Source organism: Chinchilla lanigera, unplaced genomic scaffold, assembly GCF_000276665.1.
Source record: "Chinchilla lanigera isolate Chin_1 unplaced genomic scaffold, ChiLan1.0 scaffold00099, whole genome shotgun sequence".
NCBI classification, from domain to species: Eukaryota; Metazoa; Chordata; class Mammalia; order Rodentia; family Chinchillidae; genus Chinchilla; species Chinchilla lanigera.
Window position 1 is genome coordinate 1,870,017 of NW_004955500.1, and position 22,918 is coordinate 1,892,934.

The window sequence follows — 22,918 nt, forward strand, 5'->3', positions numbered from 1 at the left end:
GAAAAACCATAGATTTGTACCGTCACCTTGGCAGTTCAGCCCTTGTGAAAGCACTGCACCGGCAGAGGTGCTGCTTTGCAGGTCAGATTGTTAGGCCTGCTGCTGCTTCCAGGTTGCTCCCACCTGCAGCAGGCCATCACAGGGACCTGGAGAGTGCTCAGACTGCTGTTACAGGGCAAGGGGAAGTACTGAAAGCTGTCAGGGTCTGAGGTGAAACACAGGGCTGAAACCAAGTTTGCAAACTATGCCTGGAAGGCCCCCAGGACCGTTGTTTCCCTTCTTCAGTTTCCTTTTCCAGTCCCAACTCCTTTTTCTGTATTCCTGGTAGTGGTAACATTATAAACTCAATTTCATAAGCTAGTGAGATCTGGGATTCATGTGTATCACCATGATCCTTAAATTCTATCTTCTATAAAGTCATACTTTCCAACTGCCATAGAGTGCAGATGTAGCCCCAGGGCCTGTCTCAGGAGGGAGGAGCCAAGCAGAACTGTAGAAGCTACCTGTGTGCAGGAGCTGTGGTTACTCCTGACCCCCTCCCCTTCCCTCCTTGTGTGCAGGAGCTGTGGTTACTCCTGACCCCCTCCCCTTCACGCCCTGTGTGCAGGAGCTGTGGTTACTCCTGACCCCCTCCCCTTCCCTCCGCTCCTCTTCCCCCTTCTGATTCTGTGACCTCTTAGCAACTCCATGCCCTTCACCCTCATCACCTAGAGAGTGAGGCATACATTTAAAGGTATTCTGAGCCACGTGTGATGGTGCACAGTGTGATCTCAATACTACTGTGGGAGGCTGAGGCCTGGTGAACTTAGTGAATCCCTGTCTCAAAAACAAAACAAAAAAATGGAGAGTGTAGGGAATGTAAGTCAACGTCAAGACCCTGAATTCAAGCCCTAGCACTAGGGGGAGAAAAAGTTTCTCCCAACTATTGGGTTAACAAGGATATTTTTTATTTTGAATGAAAAATTCACAATACTGTGATGCTATCAAAATTACTTTTAAAATTCTAAACTCTGAATGCCGGGTGTGGTGTCACACGCCTGTAATCCCAGCACTCGGGAGGCTGAGGCAGGAGGATTGTTGCGAGTTTGAGACCAGCCTGGGCTACAGAGTGAGCTCTAGGCCAGCCTGAACTGCAGAGCGAGACCCTGTCTCAAAAAAAAAAATTCTAAACGCTAATACAGTATATACAGAATATTTAAGCTATTTAATAGCATGGAAAATGGGAAAACGTTTGACTGCCTGGCATGCATTAGGGCATGGGTTTAATTCCTACCATCATGTAAAAAAAAAATAAAACACCAATAGAACGCCAGAAAAAACCCACAAAAGAAAGAAGAAAGCACAAACGGTACATATGTGTTAAAAACAGAACGCTATTTTCAGAGTTCCATAGTGGAGAAGTTCTATACTAGGAAAAATGACTCCCTCTAAAGTGAACTTCATCGCGTGGGATGTTAAGCGTGGTACTAGATTGCAGAGTGAACGCACCCGGCCCGCTGAGTCAGCTGGCAAAAGCTGAGAGAGCCCTCAGCCACAACAGGCTGGCAGGATACGCTGGGGTTCCATTTTAGCCATGAAATGTTCTTCAGCCAACCCTACCCTAAGCGACCTACAGCACAGTAGTAGTTTTCCCAGCATAGGAAAGATGCTGAACCTGACATTCATCATAACAGTATCCCTGAAACTTCACGAAAAAGTAATGCGGGTTTCAGCTTTCACTAGGGAAATGACCTAAAGTACATATTAGACACCAAGCACACACACAAATGATACCCCGTGTACTGTCTCATGCGAGTTAGGGGTCCCAATCAGATTACCTGCTTCTCAGAGCCCTTCAAGTCAGTTTCTTTACTCTTTTTCGCTCATTGCGTAGTTCACATTGGCCTTGAATTTACTTGTGTAGCCTGGTCTGGCCTTGATGTCATGATAGTCCTCCTGCCTCAGCCTCCCAGACGCTGGGATTACAGGTATGTACCATCTGCTGAGCTCCAGCTTAGTTTCTTTACTCTGAGAAACTGTCTGGGTTAATTTATCTTTGCCAGACATTGGGCTCAGTTATGGCTGTATTTCTATTTTGGATTTAAACAATTCTCTCGAATTATAGCAGCAGCCTGCTTGATAAAGGGGTGAATTAGAAACCCTAGCTTTAATCCAGCTCTCTTAATCTCTCAGTTTCAATGTTTTATAAAACGAGGCTCTTTGGAGTGTGTGTGAGGGTTTCTGGTACCAAAACAGTGTAAAGATCTCTGAAAATGTTCTTCATCATTTAATACTTACAGTTAGCCGATACTTTCTAAATGCCTATACACTTAAACAAAAAGATGCTCAACATGATAACGGCGACCCTTTCCAGTGATCGTGGCGCTTGCTAGGACCTCTCACTCTGCTGAAAACCCATTTTGGGTTGGGAGCCCTCTCTAGGAACTTGCTAGCTGGGCCCAGACGTGTCGAATGTGTAGCTTCTGAGGCATACTTGCGGACCTTCCTGTCCAGGAGCCTGAGTCCTTTGAAAGAAGGGCCCTGAGAAGGAGGGGAGGCAGGTGGTTCTCCCGTCACCCTGAGAACAGATTTCTCCCCTCAGCGTGTAACCGGTAGAGGTTGCTGTTCTTGTCTCTCAGACTAATGTTACATTTTTTGTCAATTGTGAGAATAGGTTTCGTCTTAGTTACTCTCGTTGCCGAGACAAAATACCCAACACCCAAAGTTAGAGGAGGAAAGGTGTATTTAGCTCAGTTTGTGGAGGTTTCAGCCCATACTTTGCTGACTCCGAGGCAGGGCAGTAGCAGAGGGGCTTTGCAGAGGAAGCAGCCCATGGCGTGGCAGGCGGAAGGCAGCAAAGCAGTGAAGAAATGAGCCACTGCAGCCCTTGTTTTGTCTGTTACATTCTATCCAGGCTACATGCCCTAGGGCAGGCAGCATTCACACCCAGAACTGTGTCAGACCAGTCAGTGGACTCGTTTAATAATCACAGACCTTTGATCCCAGTATCGCACAATTTAGACCCAGTGCCTCTGAAGTGCTGCACTGATGAATGAGACTTCGGAGGTATATCTAGATACAAGCCATAGCAAGCTGCTTCTGTTTAGTATAGCCTTAGATCTAAAATGGGACCTTTTGTACAGTTAGGACAATGCACTTTGTTTGTTTTTGAGACAGGATCTTGCTGTGTAGCTCAGTCTACCTTTGAACTCACTTTGTAGCCCAGGCTGACTTTGAACATGCATTGATCCTCCTGCCTCAGCCTCTGATGTGCTGGGATTACAGGTGTGTGCCATTACCTATGGCTTGTACTTTTTAAAAGTTAATTAAGTTTATTGATACATTTTAGATCTACATAATGATCACATTCATCATAGGGAATTTTTACCTGTACATGGTCTAACTTGATTCTCCCCCCCACTCCCCACCCTCCCTTCAACACCTTTCCTCCCACCTATTTACAGAAGCTTTGTTTGATTTCACTTTTTTCTTTCCTTTTTGCAAGGATTTGAGTCTTCTCTTGTTTTGATAACATTGGCAAGGGTTTGTCCATTTCATTTAATCTTTCAAAGAAGCCACTGTTCAATTCATTCTCCATTGCATTAATTTCTGCTTCACTCTTTTATAATTTCCTCCTTCGTACATGCTTTGGGCTTGACCTTTTTTTCGAGAAGCTTGAGGTTCAAAATTAAGTTGCTTATTTGAGCTTGTTCTTTTTCCTCATAAGGGTGTTCACTGCTATAAGTTGCCATTGTAGGACTGCTTTCATTGTGTCCCATAAGTTCTGGTATGTTGGTATTATTAATTGTAGAAACGGTCTAATTTCTTCTTTCATTTCACCTGTGACCCACTGGTTGTTCAGGAGGGTAGTTTTTAATTTCCACGTGTTCATGAAGTTCTTGTGGTTGCTTTTGCCATTAATTTCATTTCATTGCACTGTGATCTGATAATATGCATGGAGTAATTTCAATTCCTTTGCCTTTACTTAAGCATGTTCTAGGAGCTAGTATGTGGTCTGTTTTGGATAATGTCCCATGTGCAGCTGAGAAGCATATTCTGATGTGGAGTGTACTACTCTGTAGACATCTACTAAGTCCAACTTTTAAAAACTTTGGTTCAATTCTAATACTTAAGTGTTGATTTTTTTTTTTTTTTTTGGATAGTTGATCTATTTGTGACAGTGGTATATTGAGGTCCCCCATTACAATTGTATTAGTGCTTATTTAGCTTTTCCTGTCTGTCAGTATTCGTTTTGATAGTTTGGTGCACTGGTATTTGTTACGTATATATTTATGATTGTTGTGTCTTCCTCTTGGATTGTTTGTTCCCTTTACAAGGATGCAGTGACCTTTGTTTTGCTTAATTAATATTGGCTTGAAATTCACTTTGTCTGCAAATAGAATAGCTACACTTGTTTTTTTCTGGGTTCCTGTCTCACAGAATATTGTTTTCCATCCTTTGACATTCAGTCTATGAATTTCTTTTTGAATTAAATGTGTTTCTTGTGTACAGTATATTGTCAGCTCTTCTTGATCCATTCTGCCAGTCTGTTTTTTTTGATTCATGAATTGAAACCATTAGCATTGATAGTTATAACTGATACATACTGACTTATCATTTTCTTGTTATTTTCCTGTTGGTCAGTCCCCCTGTAACCCTTTTCCCCCTCTGTAATTGTTCACCTTGCCTCATGGATTCCTTCTCTTGAAGTTGTTGACAGCTTTATGGGGTCCATCAGTCTGGGTTGGAGATAGTTTTCTTTTAGGGCTTGAAATACTTTACTCTGAGCTCTCCTTGACTTGAGGGTTTGTGCTTAGAAGTCTGCCATGGTTTTGATGGGCTTCCTTTACAGGTAATTTTTTTTTTTCTAACAGCTTTTAATATTCTCTTCTTCTGTTGAAAATCCTGGGATCTTGATTATTGTATTCCTTGGTGTAGATTTTATTTTTTTGATCATGGCTAATTTGAGGTCTGTATGCCTCACTTAACTATATGTGTGAACATGTTTTTTATGTCATTTGCACTGTCTCCTTTTTTATTGACCCTGATCAGTCTGATGGTATTTTTCTTTGCATCATCTGAAAGCTGCAGTGTGGTTTTCTAGCTATTTTTTTTAAAAAATCTTTATTTTCATGATCACTAGCTGCAATCCTGTCTTGTATATCTGAGATTCTGTCCTCACATCCCCTCATTCTGGTGCATATACTTTCAGTGGAATTTTTAATCTCTTGATATCTGTTTGAATGTTTCATGGATTCCATTTCTTTCCGATGTTAGGCATTCAGTTTCCATCATTTTCTAGAGCTTCTTTCATCTGCTTTTTTACTTCTACTGTTGCTACCTCAGTCCAAGCTTTCAGAATGTTCCACCTCATTGCTCCTTTGTGTTTGGTGCATTTGGGTTGCATTTTCCCTAAGTGTCTTCCCATTTTCTATTTTTTTTTTCTTCAGTTGAATTCCAGGATCTATGCTTTTATTTGTTTATTTATTTTGTGAAACTGTTTCGCTGTGCAGTTGAGGCTGGTCTTTTGTTCAGTTTGTAGCCCAGGTTTACCTTGAACTCAGTGATACTCCTGCCTCAAGCTCACAGATGCTGGGATTACATTGTGCACCACCACATCCAGTGATGCTTGTGGATTGCCTGTGGCAAGTAGCTTTATTGCTAGTATCTAGAACCCTTAGAAAATGACTACTTCTCAGAATTGTCTTTCAAGTGCAGGTGGCCTTTGGGTCCTAAGTCTGTTGTGAAATCCCACCTCTTCAGTTTATTGAGGATGAGAAGTTCCTGCCCCCTTGGCTTGGCTCAGCCTGGGGTTCTTTGGCACTGGCCTATAGTATGTTTTATGACCCTTAAGCACTCTCAGTTTTTGTATACCAGGAAGAACATCTGGTTAGAACACTCATGTCACCTCAACAATGAGCAGTAACGATAGCATCAAAAAGCCTACAAATGGCAAACTGTGATGTAACTGTTACTTTGGCATCTTTAACCATATGATCTTGCTTTGTGATTATATAACAAAGTCTAAAACCAGAAAATTGTATGTAGTAAATAAGCCTTTTATATGGCAATTTTCCCCTCAGTAGAGAAAATTTAAAAGCAGGTAGGAGAAAACATAGAGAAATACAAGTGGAAAAAATTAGAAGCAAGGCTGGAAGACAAAGGAAATTCACACAAACTTTGGGAAACTAGTGAAGAAGACAGGAGGGAGAGAGAGAAGGAAGAAATAAAAACAGAACAGAGCAACTACAAGAAAAAAAATAGAAACCATGCATGCACTGATATAAAAAGCAGAAAAAATGGGGAAAAAAGAGAACAAAAGAAGTCCACTTCCAGGTGTGTCTTTGCTATCACTGGTAGACAGTGTGACCAGAGTCCAGAGCAAAGTTGATTAATCCCAGCAAGACAGATGTAGCTTTACTATGGGGTAGTGAATAATCCTGGCAAGCTGGCACCTTTGTTTCTGCTGATGTTCAAGCTGGTTTCTGGCTGTGAGGCTGGAACCAGGCCTGTTCAGCCTGAAGCAATCCGTGTACCTCCTGCTGGCTTGAACTCTAACTAGGGCCCTTGACACTGGGAGCCAGTAGAGGGAACCAGCAGTTGCTCTGATTTTGAGCTCAGCTGACCCCTCTCCAAGGGTGCTCCTGCTGATTTCCTTCTGCAGGATGTCTGAAGCAGAATAACTCACCAGCCAGTGCCGTCCACTTTGTCTAACGCTCCCTTGCACTGGTGTGTTCCTTCTTGGTGGTCTCTGGGATTGCCAGTAGTCACCGTGTGTCTGTAGGTTTTTGTGTTCTCTACCAGGCAGTGAGTCTGGGATCAGGGAGAAAGCACCATCTGCCACCTCCTCCTGCATTGAAGCTTTTATCTTTGCTCTTCTCATGGGCTTCAATTCTTGCTTCAGATCGTTCCTGGGTCCTGGGGACCCAGCTCCCTCCTCCTCCTCCTCTCGTTGCTGTGTTCCAGCGTCTGGACACCAAATCTCCCAGTGGCTCTTTCTTTGCTGCTCAGCACTCTGCCAACTTCCTGTAAGTCCCACAGGACACTGCAGTTCTGATTGATAATACGAAGTCATTCTGAAGACTGAACTACCTCAAGCAACTTGAAGTTTTCTGTGAAATTCCACAAAGGTTTATTTCGAAGTTATGTGCATGCACAAGTTTGCCACAGTGAAAGTTAATGTGTATAGCCAGTATGCACTAAGAAAATACTTTGGGAAGAAAAGAAGTAATCTAAATGAAAAACCATTAAAAACAAATTTTCTTTGGCTAACTAGCTCAAGCTGTTAGGTTTTTCTTTTGGTGGTACACTCATTTGTTCCATTTTCATTGTCATGCAAGTATAATTTCTTCTGTAAAGAAATAGCTGTATTTACAAATTAATTCATTGTATATTTAGGGGTTTTATTTTTTTATCCAGAGGATTTTTTTTTTTATTCAAAGGAAAATATTCTATGTAACAAATACCTTTCAAAGAGCAGAATTGTGATTTTAAGCCGTTGTTTCATTTTGATGGATGTTTTAGACATTATTAGGAGAAAATATCCAAGGTAAGCCTTTTCCAAGCATTTTTTTATTGTTCTGTCATAAAAATATAAAAGCCACATTAAAAATCACAGTACTTACCTTGTCTTCATTATGAATGTTTTCCATTAGATTTGGCATTTGCTGTGTATACTTCTCGCATCCTGGAAGTTCTTCTCTCATGCCTTCAGCGTTTGCTCTTTGCCTGGCCTGTTTGGATCTAGCTTTGCTTTTGTTCCAGTCTGTTTTCAGGCCATCATGTCTAAATCTTCCCTGTGTTCCAGGATTCATGGCTGTTCACATATTGCATGGTGTTGTGTGGAGCAGGCGACACCACTTCAGAGTTAACCCCCACCCCGCCACGCTCTTTTCTTTGAAGTCACTGTAATACTGTGTTCCTCTTTGGCCTTTGGTCTATTCTGCCTTGTTTTATGACTATTTACAACCTATTGTTCTTTTTACCAGAATGTGCTTCTGGACTACCAAATCTAATGTCTTGCACATAGTGTGTGAGTTCTAGTGCCTGGCAGTCACAGTTGTGTGTCACTAACATTTCCAGGTCTATTTACAGATTCATTACAGTCTTACCCATGAGAGGAGTAAAGCCCATCCTCCTAGGTCAGCAAAAGAAGGCCTCATCTGTATTTTCATACGCAGGAGGTCCGACCCATATGTTCATTTTGGTTTAGATCTCACTTTACCTGTAATATTTCGTTTTGAAAATGTTCAAACATGAGGAAATACTGAAGTTCTCACACAGACATGCCCAGGTACTCACTTCCCCAGTTTTGTAACCTTTTGTCACTCACTCATCCATTTCTGGATGTAATAAGAAATATGTTTGGTCTTTGTTCCTGACACAGCTGTTGTGAGTGAGCAATGCCAGTAACGTAGACTGGATATGTTTGTGTCTTAGTGTCAGTATTCTTGGAATGACAAAACCATGAGCAGTATCAGTTTCCTTTGCTCTGTGTGGCTGAGTGTAGCTGGTGAGCCAGCCTATCACAGGTTCTCTTAGTGGAGTCTTAATTACTAACATCTGTAGCACTGAAGTCATGTCATATTTCATACAATAATATATGTGTTAGAGAACAGCTCAGAAAGCCTTACCAGTGGCTGCAGGATTTACAGAGGCGGAACCAAGAACGATACCAGTCTACAGAGGTGTGGACAGTCACCACAGGTGGCTAGTAAGGTCACCTACCAGGCACAGCTTCTTCAAGCAGTTTGGACTTGGCCAGGGCAGAGTTGGGTTCAAAGCCTGAGTCTGGATGGCAGGTGGTTCCAGTGGGCCGAGCCCAGCAGGGAGAGTGAGCTGAGCTCGTGCTGGGGCTCATGGTGAGTCGGCCTCGGGATGCGTTCACCAGGCGGCCGGAGGAGGTGACACTTCTGTGTTGAGGGCTGTGTTGAGGGTTCCTCCTTTACGTCGGGGAGGGGTTTGCATCATTTGGTTTTCTTTGATAAAACATAGATACATCATGTGTCCACATGCCCCAGATTTAATTTGGTAAGTTTACAGGAGGGAGTTTTTTATTAGCAGGATTCATTTATTTTCAGTTTATGCTTTATGATTCCCTGAGCAGCCGCAGGTTGTTTTTTTCCGTAAGCTCTGTGTGTGTAACATCTGGTTTGTGTCTGTCTGCACAGACAAGTTACCATGTCGTTCTGCCTCCGGTTTGTACTCCTAGTGCAGCGAACTGCTGCTTATAAAAGGGAGTCTCTCAAGGCACAGCACAGTGGAAAGCTACTAAGCTCACAGCGGAACATAACCTGCTCTCCACTGGAGCTCCTAAAGTCCTCCACATGTCTGAAGTGATAAATATCTTATATGTTCATTAGATGACAGGTGCCTTGGGCTCCTGGGAAGCCTCAAGGTGGGGCTGGTTGCCAGGGGAACCAACACATCACTAGAAGTTGGAACTTTCAGCCCCAGCCTTCCACTTGGATAGGGAAAAAAGGGCTGAAGGCAGAGCTGATCACCGAAGGCCAGAGGTTTAATCAGCTTAAATAATAAATCCTTCACAAAAACGGAAAGCACAGCTTCTGGCTCCCTGTGAGAAGTGCTAGGAAGGTAACGCATCCGGTAGGACCTGGAAGTGCCGTGCCCTTTCCCTTACACCTCACCTGTGTATCCCTGCCTTGCAGCTGTTCCTGGGCTGCACTCTGTAACAAATGGGCATTCATAAATAAAGCGTTTCCTGGGAGTTGGCTCCAGCAGATGATCAAACCCGAGCCAACACTGTGGGAAGCCTTGATTTACAGCTGCTTGGGCAGTTCCAGAGCTCCTCGCCTCCGGCATTTGGCCTCAACAGTGAGGGGGCAGTCTTGTGGGACTGAGCCCTTAACCTGTGTGTGGGGTTCAGTGTGAACCGGCTTTCTACCATGGAGTTTATGTGGGGGCGGGGCTGTCTGGAGCAAAATGCTGAGTGTTGTGAGTGAGGGTGCAGCAGGAGAGGAAAATCAGCGGGTGTTTTCTCATGCACACTTACTTCCCTTGGTATCTGAGGGAGGTTGATTTCAGGATCCCTCAGAGCCAAAATCCGCAGATGCTTGAGTCTCTCAGTATCACGGTGTCTGCATGTAACCCACACGTAGGCTTCTGTGTACCTTTATAAGTGCATCATCTCTGGATTACTTATAATGCCTCATGTGATGTAAATGCTGTGTAAATAGTTTTCATTCTGTATTTAGGGAATAATGGCAAGAATAATGTCTGTACATGTACAGTACAGATAGATTGTTTTTAACACACACTCCGGGATATGTTCAGCCTGCTGTTGGTTGAATCTTTGGATGTGGAACCTATGGGCAAGCAGCGGTTGGGTAATTCTATATTCCCTCCAATCACCCATTAATTATTTTTTTATTTGTTTTTTTTTTGTTGTTGTTGTTTTGTTTTGTTTTTCCCCAGACAGGGTCTCGATGTGCAACCCTGGCTGGCCTTGACCTCCCTATATAGCCTAAGCTGGCCTTGAACTGGCAGTGATCCTCCTGAGTGCTGGGGTTACAGGCATACACCCTGATGCCTGGCTCATCTTGTTTTTAAGTGCATGTCAAAGTATGTTGCAAATCTCAGTATATGTCACCCTCGGCCTGCATTTCATTTTCTGGAGTTTAATATTTGTAGCCTTCTCCCTGCTCTTTCTTCTTAAAGAAATTTCAAAGGTAAAGGTAAAGCCACTCTGAGATCTCATCTAACCCCTTACCTTCTCAGAGCTATTGTTCTTTTTGTTTGTTTGCTTCACAGTGCTGGGGATTGAACTCTGGGACCCAGGCACGTGAGGCAGGTATCCTGCATACCCAGCCCTCAGACCTGTCATCTTTATGTATGTTTTTGTATTGGTGATACACACACAAGCATCCTAAAAGTAAATAAGCTGACATCTAAAAAATATACACAAATGGATTTTACTGTTCATCTTTCTTTGCAGATTTTCAGCCAGCATTAATTTGAGATTTGTTCACATTTTGCTTTTAAGCTTTGTGGAGTCTGGTCCAGTCTGGTCTGTAGACTGGAACTCGTTTGTTTGTCTATTGGGATGGAGAGAATAAGCTAGGAAAGGGAAAATCATAGGTCAGTATTAGTCTCTGGTTTGATCTTGTAGATTTATACATTGCTCTGTATTTATGGAAATTGTACATTGCTCGCTGAGGCATTTTGGCATTCACCCACTTTATCATGAGTTTTGCACTTGCCTTGTATGTGATTATGACACTTTTACCCACACTGAATGTCAGTGACAGAGAGCCGATCCATGTGTTCACTTAGGTTCTCAGAGCTCCCAACAAAGCATCGGAGGCCATGTTCAGTGAAAAGGAAAAAGCTTTAGTCAAAGGCAGCTCTGAGGAGAAGCAGAGGCTTCACTTCCCCACCAGCCACTGTCTCACTGTGTCTGGGTGTGTGAGGGTGAGGGCGGGGTGAGGAAACACAGTGAGACCGTGGACACTCAGGCTGCTCCTTCCCTCCAGCTTTCTGCCATGCCTCCCCTCCCGGAGAATGCACCCTGAGCCCTGACCGCCTGGTGCCAGCGTCTGCACATGTGCTCCCCTCTGACCCGAGGAGAGGAGGAGGGGGCCGTTACTCCCTAGGCCTGAGGAAGTCTGGAGAAGCAGCTTGACTCCAAAGGCAAAGTCATTCTAACTCTTAAAAATCCCACGTTGCCCTCACGGTTACAGCGGTGCATTCCTTAGCAACCGCTAATTCTCTTTCCAGGAGCTGTGCTCTTAAGAGCCAGGGGGCCGCAGCTCTGAGGAGGAGGTCTCAGGGATAGCTTTGTCTGCTAATACATGTGAGGGGCAACAGAGGCTGCAGTAGTTTTGACCCCTTTTGCATTTTTACAGAAACAAGTTAAAGATTTAAAATTGTCTCCAGTATTTAACAATATGCTGCCACTTTTTTCCCCAGTCTCATCAACACGTTAGACATGACTATTTCCTTACTTATGATACCCCAGTTGGAGTTTCTTTTTGTAACCTAACATCTTTATATGCTAGGTTGTAGAGCATCTTACGGGTACTAATTATATTTCACAACATCCCTTTAAAAGTGGTGAGCTTCCATTTCCTACTTTAATGATTAAATAATGACAGGTATGCATTATTTAATTTACCAGGTCAGTCAACGCTTAGCACCGTGTCTTTACTGCACTTCGTTGCACTCCTGTGCTATGTAACAGCACTGCTCAGTAGCATTTCTGCAGCGCTGGGAATGTTTTATATCTGAATGGACGTCTAGCTTATTGAAGTGTGTTACTGACGTCTAAGCAGTCACGTATGACTAATGGCTACTGTATTGGGTAGCACAGCCCCATAGTCCAAGCAGACTGCTCTTACGGTTAACCGTTAGCCTGCTACTTCCTAAGTCTAGTCAGTATGCTTTGGTTGTCAGCTTCTTTGATCTCTTCTGGCATTCAACTGTCTTGTTTTGCAGTCTCTTTCTTCAGTAGCTGTACCTTCACTTCCGCCTTTTAGTTTCCCCTGTTTCTTCTGTGCCTAATACTGATAGTTCTCGTTGCCGTTTGTGTCTCTCTTTGGCTCTTACGTTGCGTACTATCTTGGAGCACAGGGTGGCTACTCATTCGGTATTTACGGAATGTCTCCTTTCTGGGGAAAGAGCTTCCTCCCTTCAGGAAACCCCCACCCTGACAACTGACTAGAGGTGGAATTGATCCCCCTTTTTCCTGCCCTTGATTCTTTCTCCGGAAGTCAGACTCACGCCCGACTTCCTACTGTTCGTTAGTCCTGGCCATCTCATGGGTGCTCAAGTGATACGTGCAGTAGTGGACTTACCTCCACCTCATTACTTCCCCATGTACAATGCATATGCACACTCTCCGGCTGCCACTCTTCACGTTGTCGTGTCGGTCCTGCTGCTTCAGTGCTTGTAAAGCCCCTGTGTCCAGCTTTTGCTAATGTAACGTCTCATGGCATGTTGACTGTCACCGCCCTCAGGTGAGTATTGATTCTTAACCACTTTTTCTCCCAGTTATAGTCAGAAGATTCTAGCTCCTCCTTGTAGTTCTCAGTTTGCTTTCTCATGTGTAGGTTGAGGCTAAACTCCGTAAAAGAAAGCTCTCCATGATGTCCTTTTGGAGTGAGTACACTGTATGCTCGGTTACGCCGTGCCAGTTAAATTCGCCCAAACACCATTTCCTTTCTCCGTGTTTCCCTGGAGAGAACGTACGCGCTCTAACATTCTATTCTAACATTCCTTCCCTTCCCTAGACAAATAAGAACAAGAAGCTGAGAGTGGCTCAGTTATAGATATGAGTACATGTTTAGCATGTGCAGTGCCCTGGGTTAAATCTGCCGTACACACACACACACTCACAAAACACAAGTTATTTTCCTCTTTTCATCTCCACCACTGTATTTGATGCAGAATAAAAGCTTCTTACATGGTAGGTACAATTGTGTGTGTCATATTATCTCATTTAATCCTCATGCAACATGGTCAGTAAAAGTACTCAAACTGGGACACAGAAGTTAAGAACCTCTTGCACTTGTTCATTGTTCTTCATTTTAATCAATACATTTAATTTTTAGAGCAGTTTTATATTTGCACAATAATTACAAAAATACAGAGTTTCCATATACTTCCTCTGTGCAGTTGCCACTATCATTAACAGTCTGCCTGACTGGTATATTTCTTGTATTTGATGAACTGGTACTGATAGTTTTTTTTTTTTTTTTTTTTTTAAAGACAGGGTCTTGTTATGTAGTTCAGGCTGGCTTGGAACTCATGGCTATCCTCCTGCCTCAGCCTCCCAAGTGCTGGGATTGTAGGTGTGCATCACCACACCCAGCTCAATTTTTTTTTTTTTGAGACAGGGTGTCACCACATAGTCCAGGCTGGCTTTGAACTTTCAGTGATCCTCTTGCCTCAGCCTCCTCCTGAGTGCTGGGATTACAAGCATGTGCCACCACACCTGGCACCGATGGGTTATTAACTATAGTTCATAGTTTACTTTGAGATTGATTCTTTAGCCCTTTTTATTTTTTATTTTGAGACAGTCTCACTAAGTTACTAAAATGTCAGCTTGGGCTTGGATTTACAGTCGTCCTGCCTCAGATTTCATTCTTTTCTCCTATGGTTCTGTGGATGTTGACAGATACATTTCGCACTCCGGGGTAGAGGGACGTACAGTGCAGTTGCTCCTGTCTGGGACGCCCTGGCTCCCTCCCGCTGTCCTTCCTGCTGCCCGTTTCCAGTCTCTCTGCCCTGCAGAGCGTGTCGTGGCTGCAGGATGTTGACTTCTTTATCAGTTGGGCATTAAAGGTTCCCTCATGTCTCTGTGGCTGGAGAGCCCCTTTCTTCTTTATTCATTTTCTTAGCACTGTGTTCAGTATTCTGGGGTTTTTACCTTTGCATATAAACTGTAGAACCAGTTTGTCAGTGTCCACAAAATTAATTACTGGAAATTTTGGTTATTACTGCATGGAATTTACAGATCAAGTTGGGAAATACTTGCATTTTAATAATACAGAGTTCTTGTTAAGAATATGGAATCTGTATCTTCTCTTTCATTGGGCGTTTGTAGTTCTCATTATATAGGTCTTGCACATATTTTGTTTTATTCTTAAATATCTTCTGGTGCTAATTGTGTTACGTTCTAATTTCAAATTCTGGTTGTTCATTTTTTATATATGGGAAAGCAACTAACTGGAATGTTAACTTACATGGTGCAGTTGTGCTACAATCACTTATTGCAGGAAATTTGTGGGGTGGTTTGTTGTCTTTTGGTCAGTGTGAGATTTTCTAGAGGTAATCATATCATTTATGAGCAGAGTTTTATTTCTTCTGTTTGCATCAGTTAGGTCTTGCAGTACCATTTGGTTGAATAGAAGTAGTAAGGAGGGGTGTGCCTTGTCCCATCCCACATTCTAGGGGAAGCATTAATTTATGGTGTTAGTTGTAAGGTTTTTTGGTAGATACCTGCCCAAGTTGATGAATTTCCTGTGTGTTTCTACTTCGCAAAGATGGCTGTGGTGGTGATGGTGGAGAAGAACCGGTGCTGATTTTATCAATTGTGTTTTCTCTGCGTGTGCGTGTGTGTGTGTGTGTGTGCGTGTGTGTGTGTGTGTGTGTGTGTGTGTGTGTGTGTTTTACTGGGGATTGAACTTGGGGCCTTTACGCCTACCCCCACCCCAACCCTTTTTTAGAAAATTTGGAACACGTTCCCGCTGTGTTGCTGTGTTGCCCAGGCTGGGCTCCGGGTGTGGGTCCTCCTGGCCTGCTCCCAGAAGGCTTGGGTTAGAGGATGAGCCACCAACCCTGTCCATGGGTTTCTTCCTTAACCCACTACTATTTTCATTCTTCATCTGTTGGTAAAATTTGCCCCCCCCCCAATGTGGTTCTGGTGTTTTCTGGTTTTTTTTTAATTGATTAATTAATCAATTTCTTTAGTACATTTACATCTAGTTTAGTTTCTTTTTATGAGTTTTTGTAGATTGTCTTTTAAGGAAATGGTGTGTGTTTATCTATAAAATTTACCATATTCGTTTATTGCCCCTTTGATGTCCATGAGAGTACAAGTTAATAATTTGTGCCTTCTCTCCTTTTTGCTTGGTTATCCTGATCAGAGATTTATAAATTCTGTTGATCTTTTCAAAGAATCAATTTTTGGTTATATTGATTCTTTATTCATTTCTTGTTTTTAATTTCATTTTTCATCTTTTTTTTTTTCCTCTGCTTGCTTTGATTTCATTTGGTCTTGTTTTTCTAGTTTCTTAGCTTAAATTATTAATTCTATATTTTCTAATATATACATTTAACATTAAAAATTTTTCTCTAGTGCTTTTTTGGCACTCCACAAATTTTGTTTAATGTTTTGAATTTATATTTTCAATTCAAAATGTTTAGACTTTCTCTTGAGATGTTTTTGACCTTGTATTACTTAGCAGTATGTTTAATCCTTAAATATTTGGGGGTATTCCAGCTGGTTTTCTGTTACTTTTTGATTTAGTCCCATTTTTGTGTGAGCGCATACTTGCAGTAAATTGTTAAGATGTGTTTTATGGCCCATAGTGATCTAACTTGGTGACTGGTACCAGCTGAACCTACGAAGTAAGTATGGGCCAAAATGGGTTTCGCTGGATCCAATGAAAGGGTCTCAGGGCTGCACTGTCTCAGGAGACTCCAGAGAGATCGTTGCCTTACGTTTTCTAATCTCCATTGGCTACCTCCTGCCTTGGCTTTCTAGCGCCTTCTTCTGTCTTGAAGCTTGTCACTTAACCTTTGGTGTATTGCTCCTCCTTTAAAGACTCTTGTCACAGTGTCTCCATAGATAATGCAGGATCATTTCTCCACTTAGCCTTAACTAACGTAAATCACATCTGCAAGATCTTTATGCCATGCAAAGTAAAGTAATCATAGGTTCTGGGGATGAGGATGTGGACATCTTGGAGTATTTGCACTTAAGGTATTGGCTGTACACAGTATTAGAATTAAGATTCAAAGTCAGTAAATACTATCTTTGGAACCACTTTCTTTTCTGCCTTTCCTGTCCCCTCACACGTCTAAATGTCGTGATTATGCTGTATTTTAATTGTCTGCTTACTTGTCTGACTAGGCATTAGCATTGTGAGGCAGGACATGTAGCATTTGAATCAAATTAATTCAGATAAATAACATTATATGAAATGATGAGACATCAACAGTTCTCATCTGATCAGTACCCTTGTCTTTAACATACGCATTACAACGTGACTAATTCCCACCATTCCTCCAAACTAGTCTTTCCCAATTGTAATGCATATGTTAAATATGATTTATCTAAAATAAAAATTCTCATAACTCGTTTGAATTTTGGCTCCTTAAAAGGAACAAAAATGGTATATTTGACAGGTTTTGTGTCAGTAAATATTTTAAATAAAGGAAATCTGCAGTTGTGTGGTGGTTTGTTTGTTGAGACGGTCTCTCTCTACATAGTACAGGCTGGTTTTTATGTCTTTTTTTGAGACAGGGTCTCGCTCTGCAGTTCAGGCTGGCCTTGAGCTCACTTTGTAGCCCAGGCTGGTCTTGAACTCACAACAATCCCCCCGCCTCAGCCTCCTGAGTGCTGGGATTATAGGCGTGCACTACCATGCCTGGACAGGCTGGTCTTGAATTCACTACATAGTCCAGGCTGGCCTTGAACTCATGACAAATCCCCTGCCTCAGCCTCCTGGCTGCTGGGATTACAGGAGTGTGCCACCATGCTGGGCTACCATTGCTTTTGTTTCACCAGATTCTCTTCTAGTCATCTGAGAGCACAATTAACAGTAAAATGCCTTGATGGTTTATTTTGTCCTGTTCCTTTAAGCCTAGAAGTGAGAATTTAACACTGGTAACTATAATAAAGGAGTATGTGAAATCACATCTGAGTAGTTTTCTCGTTATGCTGGCAGATTTACTAAGTTTCTGTGCAGATATGGACTCCACCCATACTTTAACCAGTTTCCCATTTTGATGAGGTCCAAGGACAAGAAAAACAGCAACAACAACAGAAAAACCTTCCTGTGTGGCCTGTAGATAGCAAATGTGAGGATTATTAATGCACTTTCCAGTTAGGGACCATAAGCAAACAAGCACTTCCAGGGGCAGCTACACCCTTCCTGTTGGGGATTGAGTTGAACAGATTTCGGAAATAAGTTTCTGACAGTTTTCAGTTGTATTTATAAAATGTTAGTGGGTGAGGTCTTCCTTTAGCAAAAACTAATTATTTCCTGTCTGATGCCCAGCCAGGGCATTTGAAAGTTGTTTTAAAACATTTTCCCTCTAGTACAGTTTTACTGCTTTTAATAGTTCTGATTGTTCTTGTCAGCCAGTGCACACAAATTTGTCTTTCTAGTGGGTAATTTTAAAACGACTTTCAATTGAAATATATGTAACACAAACTATATGTTTGTAGTATCTTGTCCCTAGAGTGACAGTAGTTTAAGTAAACATACAAAAATTTTATTATTTTTTTTTTTTAGTATGCAAATCTGTGGCATTTTTATTTTCTGAAAACAATACAGGTGCAATAAAGAGTTACAGTTTAGGTAAAAAGCAGATTTACATTAAAGAATTTGCAGGTTAGTTCACAGTGTAACCTTACCCTCATCTAGTACATCTGTTATAAAAAGGCCTGTAAAATTTAGGCCACCCACAAAGCGGTCTGCTGAGGCCTGTGGTGGTGGTAGAATGCTGTTATTATGTGGGCTGACTGGTTTGGTAAGGAATTTACCTCCTCTACGACTGAAATATCATGGTTCTGGCTTCCCCTGTGGGGCTGCAGCAGCTTAACTTAGGTGCTTTGTTAGACTGGTCATGGTGTGCCCCGTTGCCTTGGCATCATATGTGATAGGAGATGAATGGTGTGCTGTTTCTGGTTGGTTTATCAGATTACCAGTATCCGATCTAGGTCACGTAAACTTTAGGATAAATTGGGATGAAAGGTTGGTTTAAATTGCTGAATCAAATATAATAGCTCTTATTAGTAAATGTCATCAATATTTAGGAAAAACGTGTATGTTATTGCTGAAAAGGCAGCTGAGGTTTTTAAATGCTGTAATTTCTGTGTCATTTAAAGAACTTTAAATTTCCTTGGGACTTGTGAACTGTTTTCAAGATCACAGAATTGAATTTCATAAAATTTAGTAGCCTGAAGCTGAGAATCAAAATTAAAATCTTCAAATAGCTATTTTGAAGCAGTCAAAATAAATGTTACAGCTGTCACAACTAACAGTGACCATTTGAGGAGTGAAAACTATTGTGAGCCCAGCTATATCTCAAATTACTAACTTAACTTTTTCAGAATGAATAAAATATTTTTTAGAAAATAGCTAATGCTGATTGTTACTGTTACACTTGAAAAATAAAAGTTAATGTAGCAGATTTTTAACTCAGGTGATTTGTATTTTACATAATGTTTATGGAGACCTAATGTATTTTTCCTTAAATATATGAACTTTTGAGTCCAAAAAATAGCATAGAAATCTAAAATGAATTTCGTGACTACAAATTAAAGAAGTGACATTTAGTGTTAGAGAAAATATAGCAGTTTGGATAGGAAGCAAAAATGATAAAAATTATACACACATTTTGCAGTAAAATATATACATTGAAATAAAAATACATGCATACATTGTGTGTCTTCATATATGTATATCTGTGTACATCCGTACATAAATGTGTGTATAGCATACTGTTTTGACCTTAGCCTTGCCTTGATGAGTTCATCTATAGTTAAGTGTTTCTAACTTGAAAGCGTTTTTCCCACATACACGCTTTGCGTTCTCTTTGCTTGCTTGTTTCCACAGTGATGGAGAATAAACCCAGGACCTGTTTGCTTGGCAAGTGATCTGCCACTGAGCTACACCTCCAGCCACTTCAGCATTCTTACAATTATTTATCATATAGCAGACCATTTTGCATTTGTCACCTGGTCATGATTCAAGCAGAGAATCTAAAGTTAGGGCCTCAAAACCTTTTTCTTCCAGACAAATAAGTGAACAAAGCCGTTCATGTGCCCTCCTAGCTGTTCTCCTCCCCGCTTCTCTAGCGTGCTGTCCTTTAGATAGACCGCCTTGTACAGCGCGGCGATGGTGTGTCGGTGTGTTGTGCTCAGGTTGGCAGCGAATGTCTGGGAGAGGTTTCACAGCCTCTGGCACCAGTGACCATGACGTTATTGTGGAAGTTCAGGTGTCTTACTGTGTGTCCCTTTTAGATTTAAGCATTTTAATTCTGTCATTTCAATTAGCTAGGCCTTCGGCTGGTTATTTTTCCTCTCAGTTAACCAGAATGTGTTTCACCTTTAGGTTTACCGACAAGACTGCGAAACTTTCGGGATGGTGGTGAAAATGCTGATTGAGAAAGATCCTTCCCTAGAAAAGTCTATACAGTTTGCACTGAGACAGAATTTACATGAAATAGGCGAGCGGTGTGTTGAAGAACTCAAGCATTTCATTGCGGAGTATGATGCTTCTGCTCAAGATTTTGGAGAGCCTTTTTAGAAGACATAGTGGTCAGGCAAGAAAAAATGTTTTTGATTTTTTTTTTTTTCCTGGATTGTGTAACTCCTTAGTACATGGAGTCTTTGTCATGAAGAGATACTGAGTTTTCAGTATCAAATAAACATCTAACATAGTCTTAAGATACTTTAATTAGAATTTTTTTCTACACCTAGGACCTACTAGTCCATCTTCATCTTGCACCCTAAAGTGATGGTCAGTTAACTGTTCACACTTTGGGAAGCGGTCCTGGAGGGCGGTTTCACTTTCTCATGTTGCATAATCTCCCAGGTGTATGATTTGTTTGGTCACATGAGTGTAACTTGCAGGTTTAGAGATCATTCCACTTAAACATCAGTTGTCTTTCTACATTTCATAGTGAGTGATACCATGTGGAAATATTGGAATTCTGAGTTGTGATTTTTATTAACTTGTTGCTTGCTTGCCTTAGGCTTCATAAGTTTTAATATGCTAAAGTATACTACGGTGATACGGTGAGTACTTGGTATCTTAGAGGATACTTGCTTTGAGACTAATTCTCACTCAGTGATAACACAGCACTTGAGGTCTCTGAAAGACATCAGAATAAAATCTTTGTTCTTAGTAAATGAACTCAGTATATCTCTTCTATTAAAAAACTCCTAAAGCTGTTAACCACCCTGATACCTTAGTTTTGTGTACAAGACTAATAGAAGGGGCAGTTTGAGATGGAAGGTGAGGAATATTTGAAAATCCCTTTGATCACCTGAGGAAAACCTTTAAATATGTAAGAGTACTGGGCTTTTATTTTTATAAGCCCATACTCCATCTCAGAATTGATTAATACAGTGCTTAGAATGAAACCATTTATAGATTTTGGGGGGTGTACTTTGTGATCTTGTGACTTCTTTGTTCTGGTGACTTTGGGACGTACTTAGTCTTTCCTAAGTGTTCTTAAAAAAAACGCAGCAAAATAGGCAGTAAGTCCAGCACAGTACCCCTTACCAAGCAGCCTGGGTAAGTAGTCCTTCATGAGTGACCGTCAAATCACAGGTCAGTTAAGACTCTTACCTGGGACCATTAGGATGGTTCACTCATTTCCTGGTCACTTCCCGCAGCCCACTGGCACTCAGCCAAAATATAATTCGCAGCATTAGTTAACGAGAAAACATCAAAAATCATGTTTGCCATTATGTTACCCAATTTATCTTCCTATCTTTCCGTTTCCACTCTTTTGACATTACTTTTAGTGGCCCTTTGATATTATCTAAAGAACTACCCCAGAGCACAGTAAGGTAATAGTAAAAGTGGAAACAGCAGTATAGTTTTAATGGACTCTATGGCTCAAAATATATATTATGCCATTTCACAAATTTAGAGACTAATTTAGGACAACATTTAAATTTTTAAAGTTTTCTAAGTGAGACTATCTTGAATTTTTATTTTTGCCTTTGAGATGTTGTACTTACCTTTTATAAAACATAAGCCAAATGAAATCCCAGATATTATTTCTGATGGTCTCCCTTCGTGTGAAGGGAGACCACTGCAATCTTTAGAAAGACTGAGAAGGCACCCAGTGTTTTTTCTATAAATATTCTAGTCCCAGCATTCAGTTCCTTTCGTCAAGATGTCACAAGTTTAAAAATAAATCCTGAGAAGCTACCAGAGAAAAAAGAATCATTCACTTTGTTAAAGTTTATTAAAAAGTCTTGCTAACATACATTTAGATGTAGGTTCAACTGGTAATTTCTTCTTCCTTTCTCTTAAATTACATTCAACATGTAAAGTGGTTTATAGCTTGCCTTCAGCATTATTCTGCTAGGCTTGTCAGTGTTAAACTTTTTTTAAAATGTATTTTAAAGCCTGATGTTAGGTAATTCAGATGTGTAACAGAGTATGTATTTTGCAAAATGTTTTTGAAGAGAATTGTTTGTAAATTATCCATTGTTTGTGCATATACCCAGTTGATGTGATAAAATTCTCATTATCTTTCCATAAAGCCTTGACGATCAACAGGGGGAAGCATATATTGTAAAGCTTATTATGAATTTTGAAAGTACAAAATAAAGCAACCAAGTTTAAATAGATTGTCTTTTCTCTTGTTTTATCCACCTTAAGTGTTTTCCAAGAATGTAAATTTTCTTACTCTCTACTACAGAATTACTTTTTATTTCAGTTACTCAGCAACTGAAGTATGAGAACTGAAACTGTTGACTTTGGTGACTTAAAGAGTTTTGATGATTTAAGGAGTTTTGATGTGAGAAGCAGTTAAACAAGTAAAGGTGGTGCTTGACGGTATTCCTCAATAGCTGTATAAGTATGAATCTGTGTGTCAAAGAATGGCAGGACTTAAAACCCTTCATCTGGGTGGTACCTCCTGGAGGGCAGGCACCATATTGTCTTAGTTTCTCCAGTTCTTAGCACATTTGGAGCCTTGTAGAAACTCCTGCCAACCTGAAGGTGGCTTCCCAAAGGAAGTGACCCTTGAGCCTTGAGCCTTGGGGGAATAGGATGTTTCAGGCATAGGGAAAATGTCAGAGGTCTGGAAGGGTAGGGTTATCGAGGAGAAGGAAGTCTGTGTAACTAAAGTTGGTCTGCAAGATGGGGGGGTGAAGGTGATAAAGGAAACCAAGATATTTCCAAAATGTAATGGATTCTTGAGCTGACGGCAATCAAAATGCAAGCAAACAGCCTTTTGTAAGTTTGCTTAAAAGCAGGACAGATGCATAAGGAAGCCTTTTCTGGCCCATCCCGACTCCCAACTTTTCCTGACTGAAAACGGTAAGTAAAATGTTCTTAACAGCTTAGAAAATGGTCTTCTGGGGCAGACTTTCTTCTCATAAATGTATGTTTGCAGTTTTCCCTTTTCTGAATCCAGGATTGCTTTCCTGTTGTTACCTGGTCATGTCTCCGGAGTTTGTTGTTTGTTAAAATGTTATTTATGGCAGATGGCTAAGCCACTG

General features: G+C 41.2%; 1 protein-coding gene across 6 annotated transcripts in view; it reads left to right on the forward strand.

Annotated features, from left to right (window-relative positions):
* Positions 1-22,040, forward strand: part of Pphln1 (periphilin 1) — a gene marked incomplete in the record, with an annotated part of 147,089 nt that extends 125,049 nt beyond the window's left edge. For all 6 annotated transcript variants that reach the window (XM_013505666.1, XM_013505665.1, XM_013505667.1 and 3 more), the window contains 1 exon segment: positions 19,785-22,040. In XM_013505666.1, the coding sequence (XP_013361120.1) occupies positions 19,785-19,979 (195 nt within the window).
* Between the last annotated feature and the right edge of the window lie 878 nt (positions 22,041-22,918).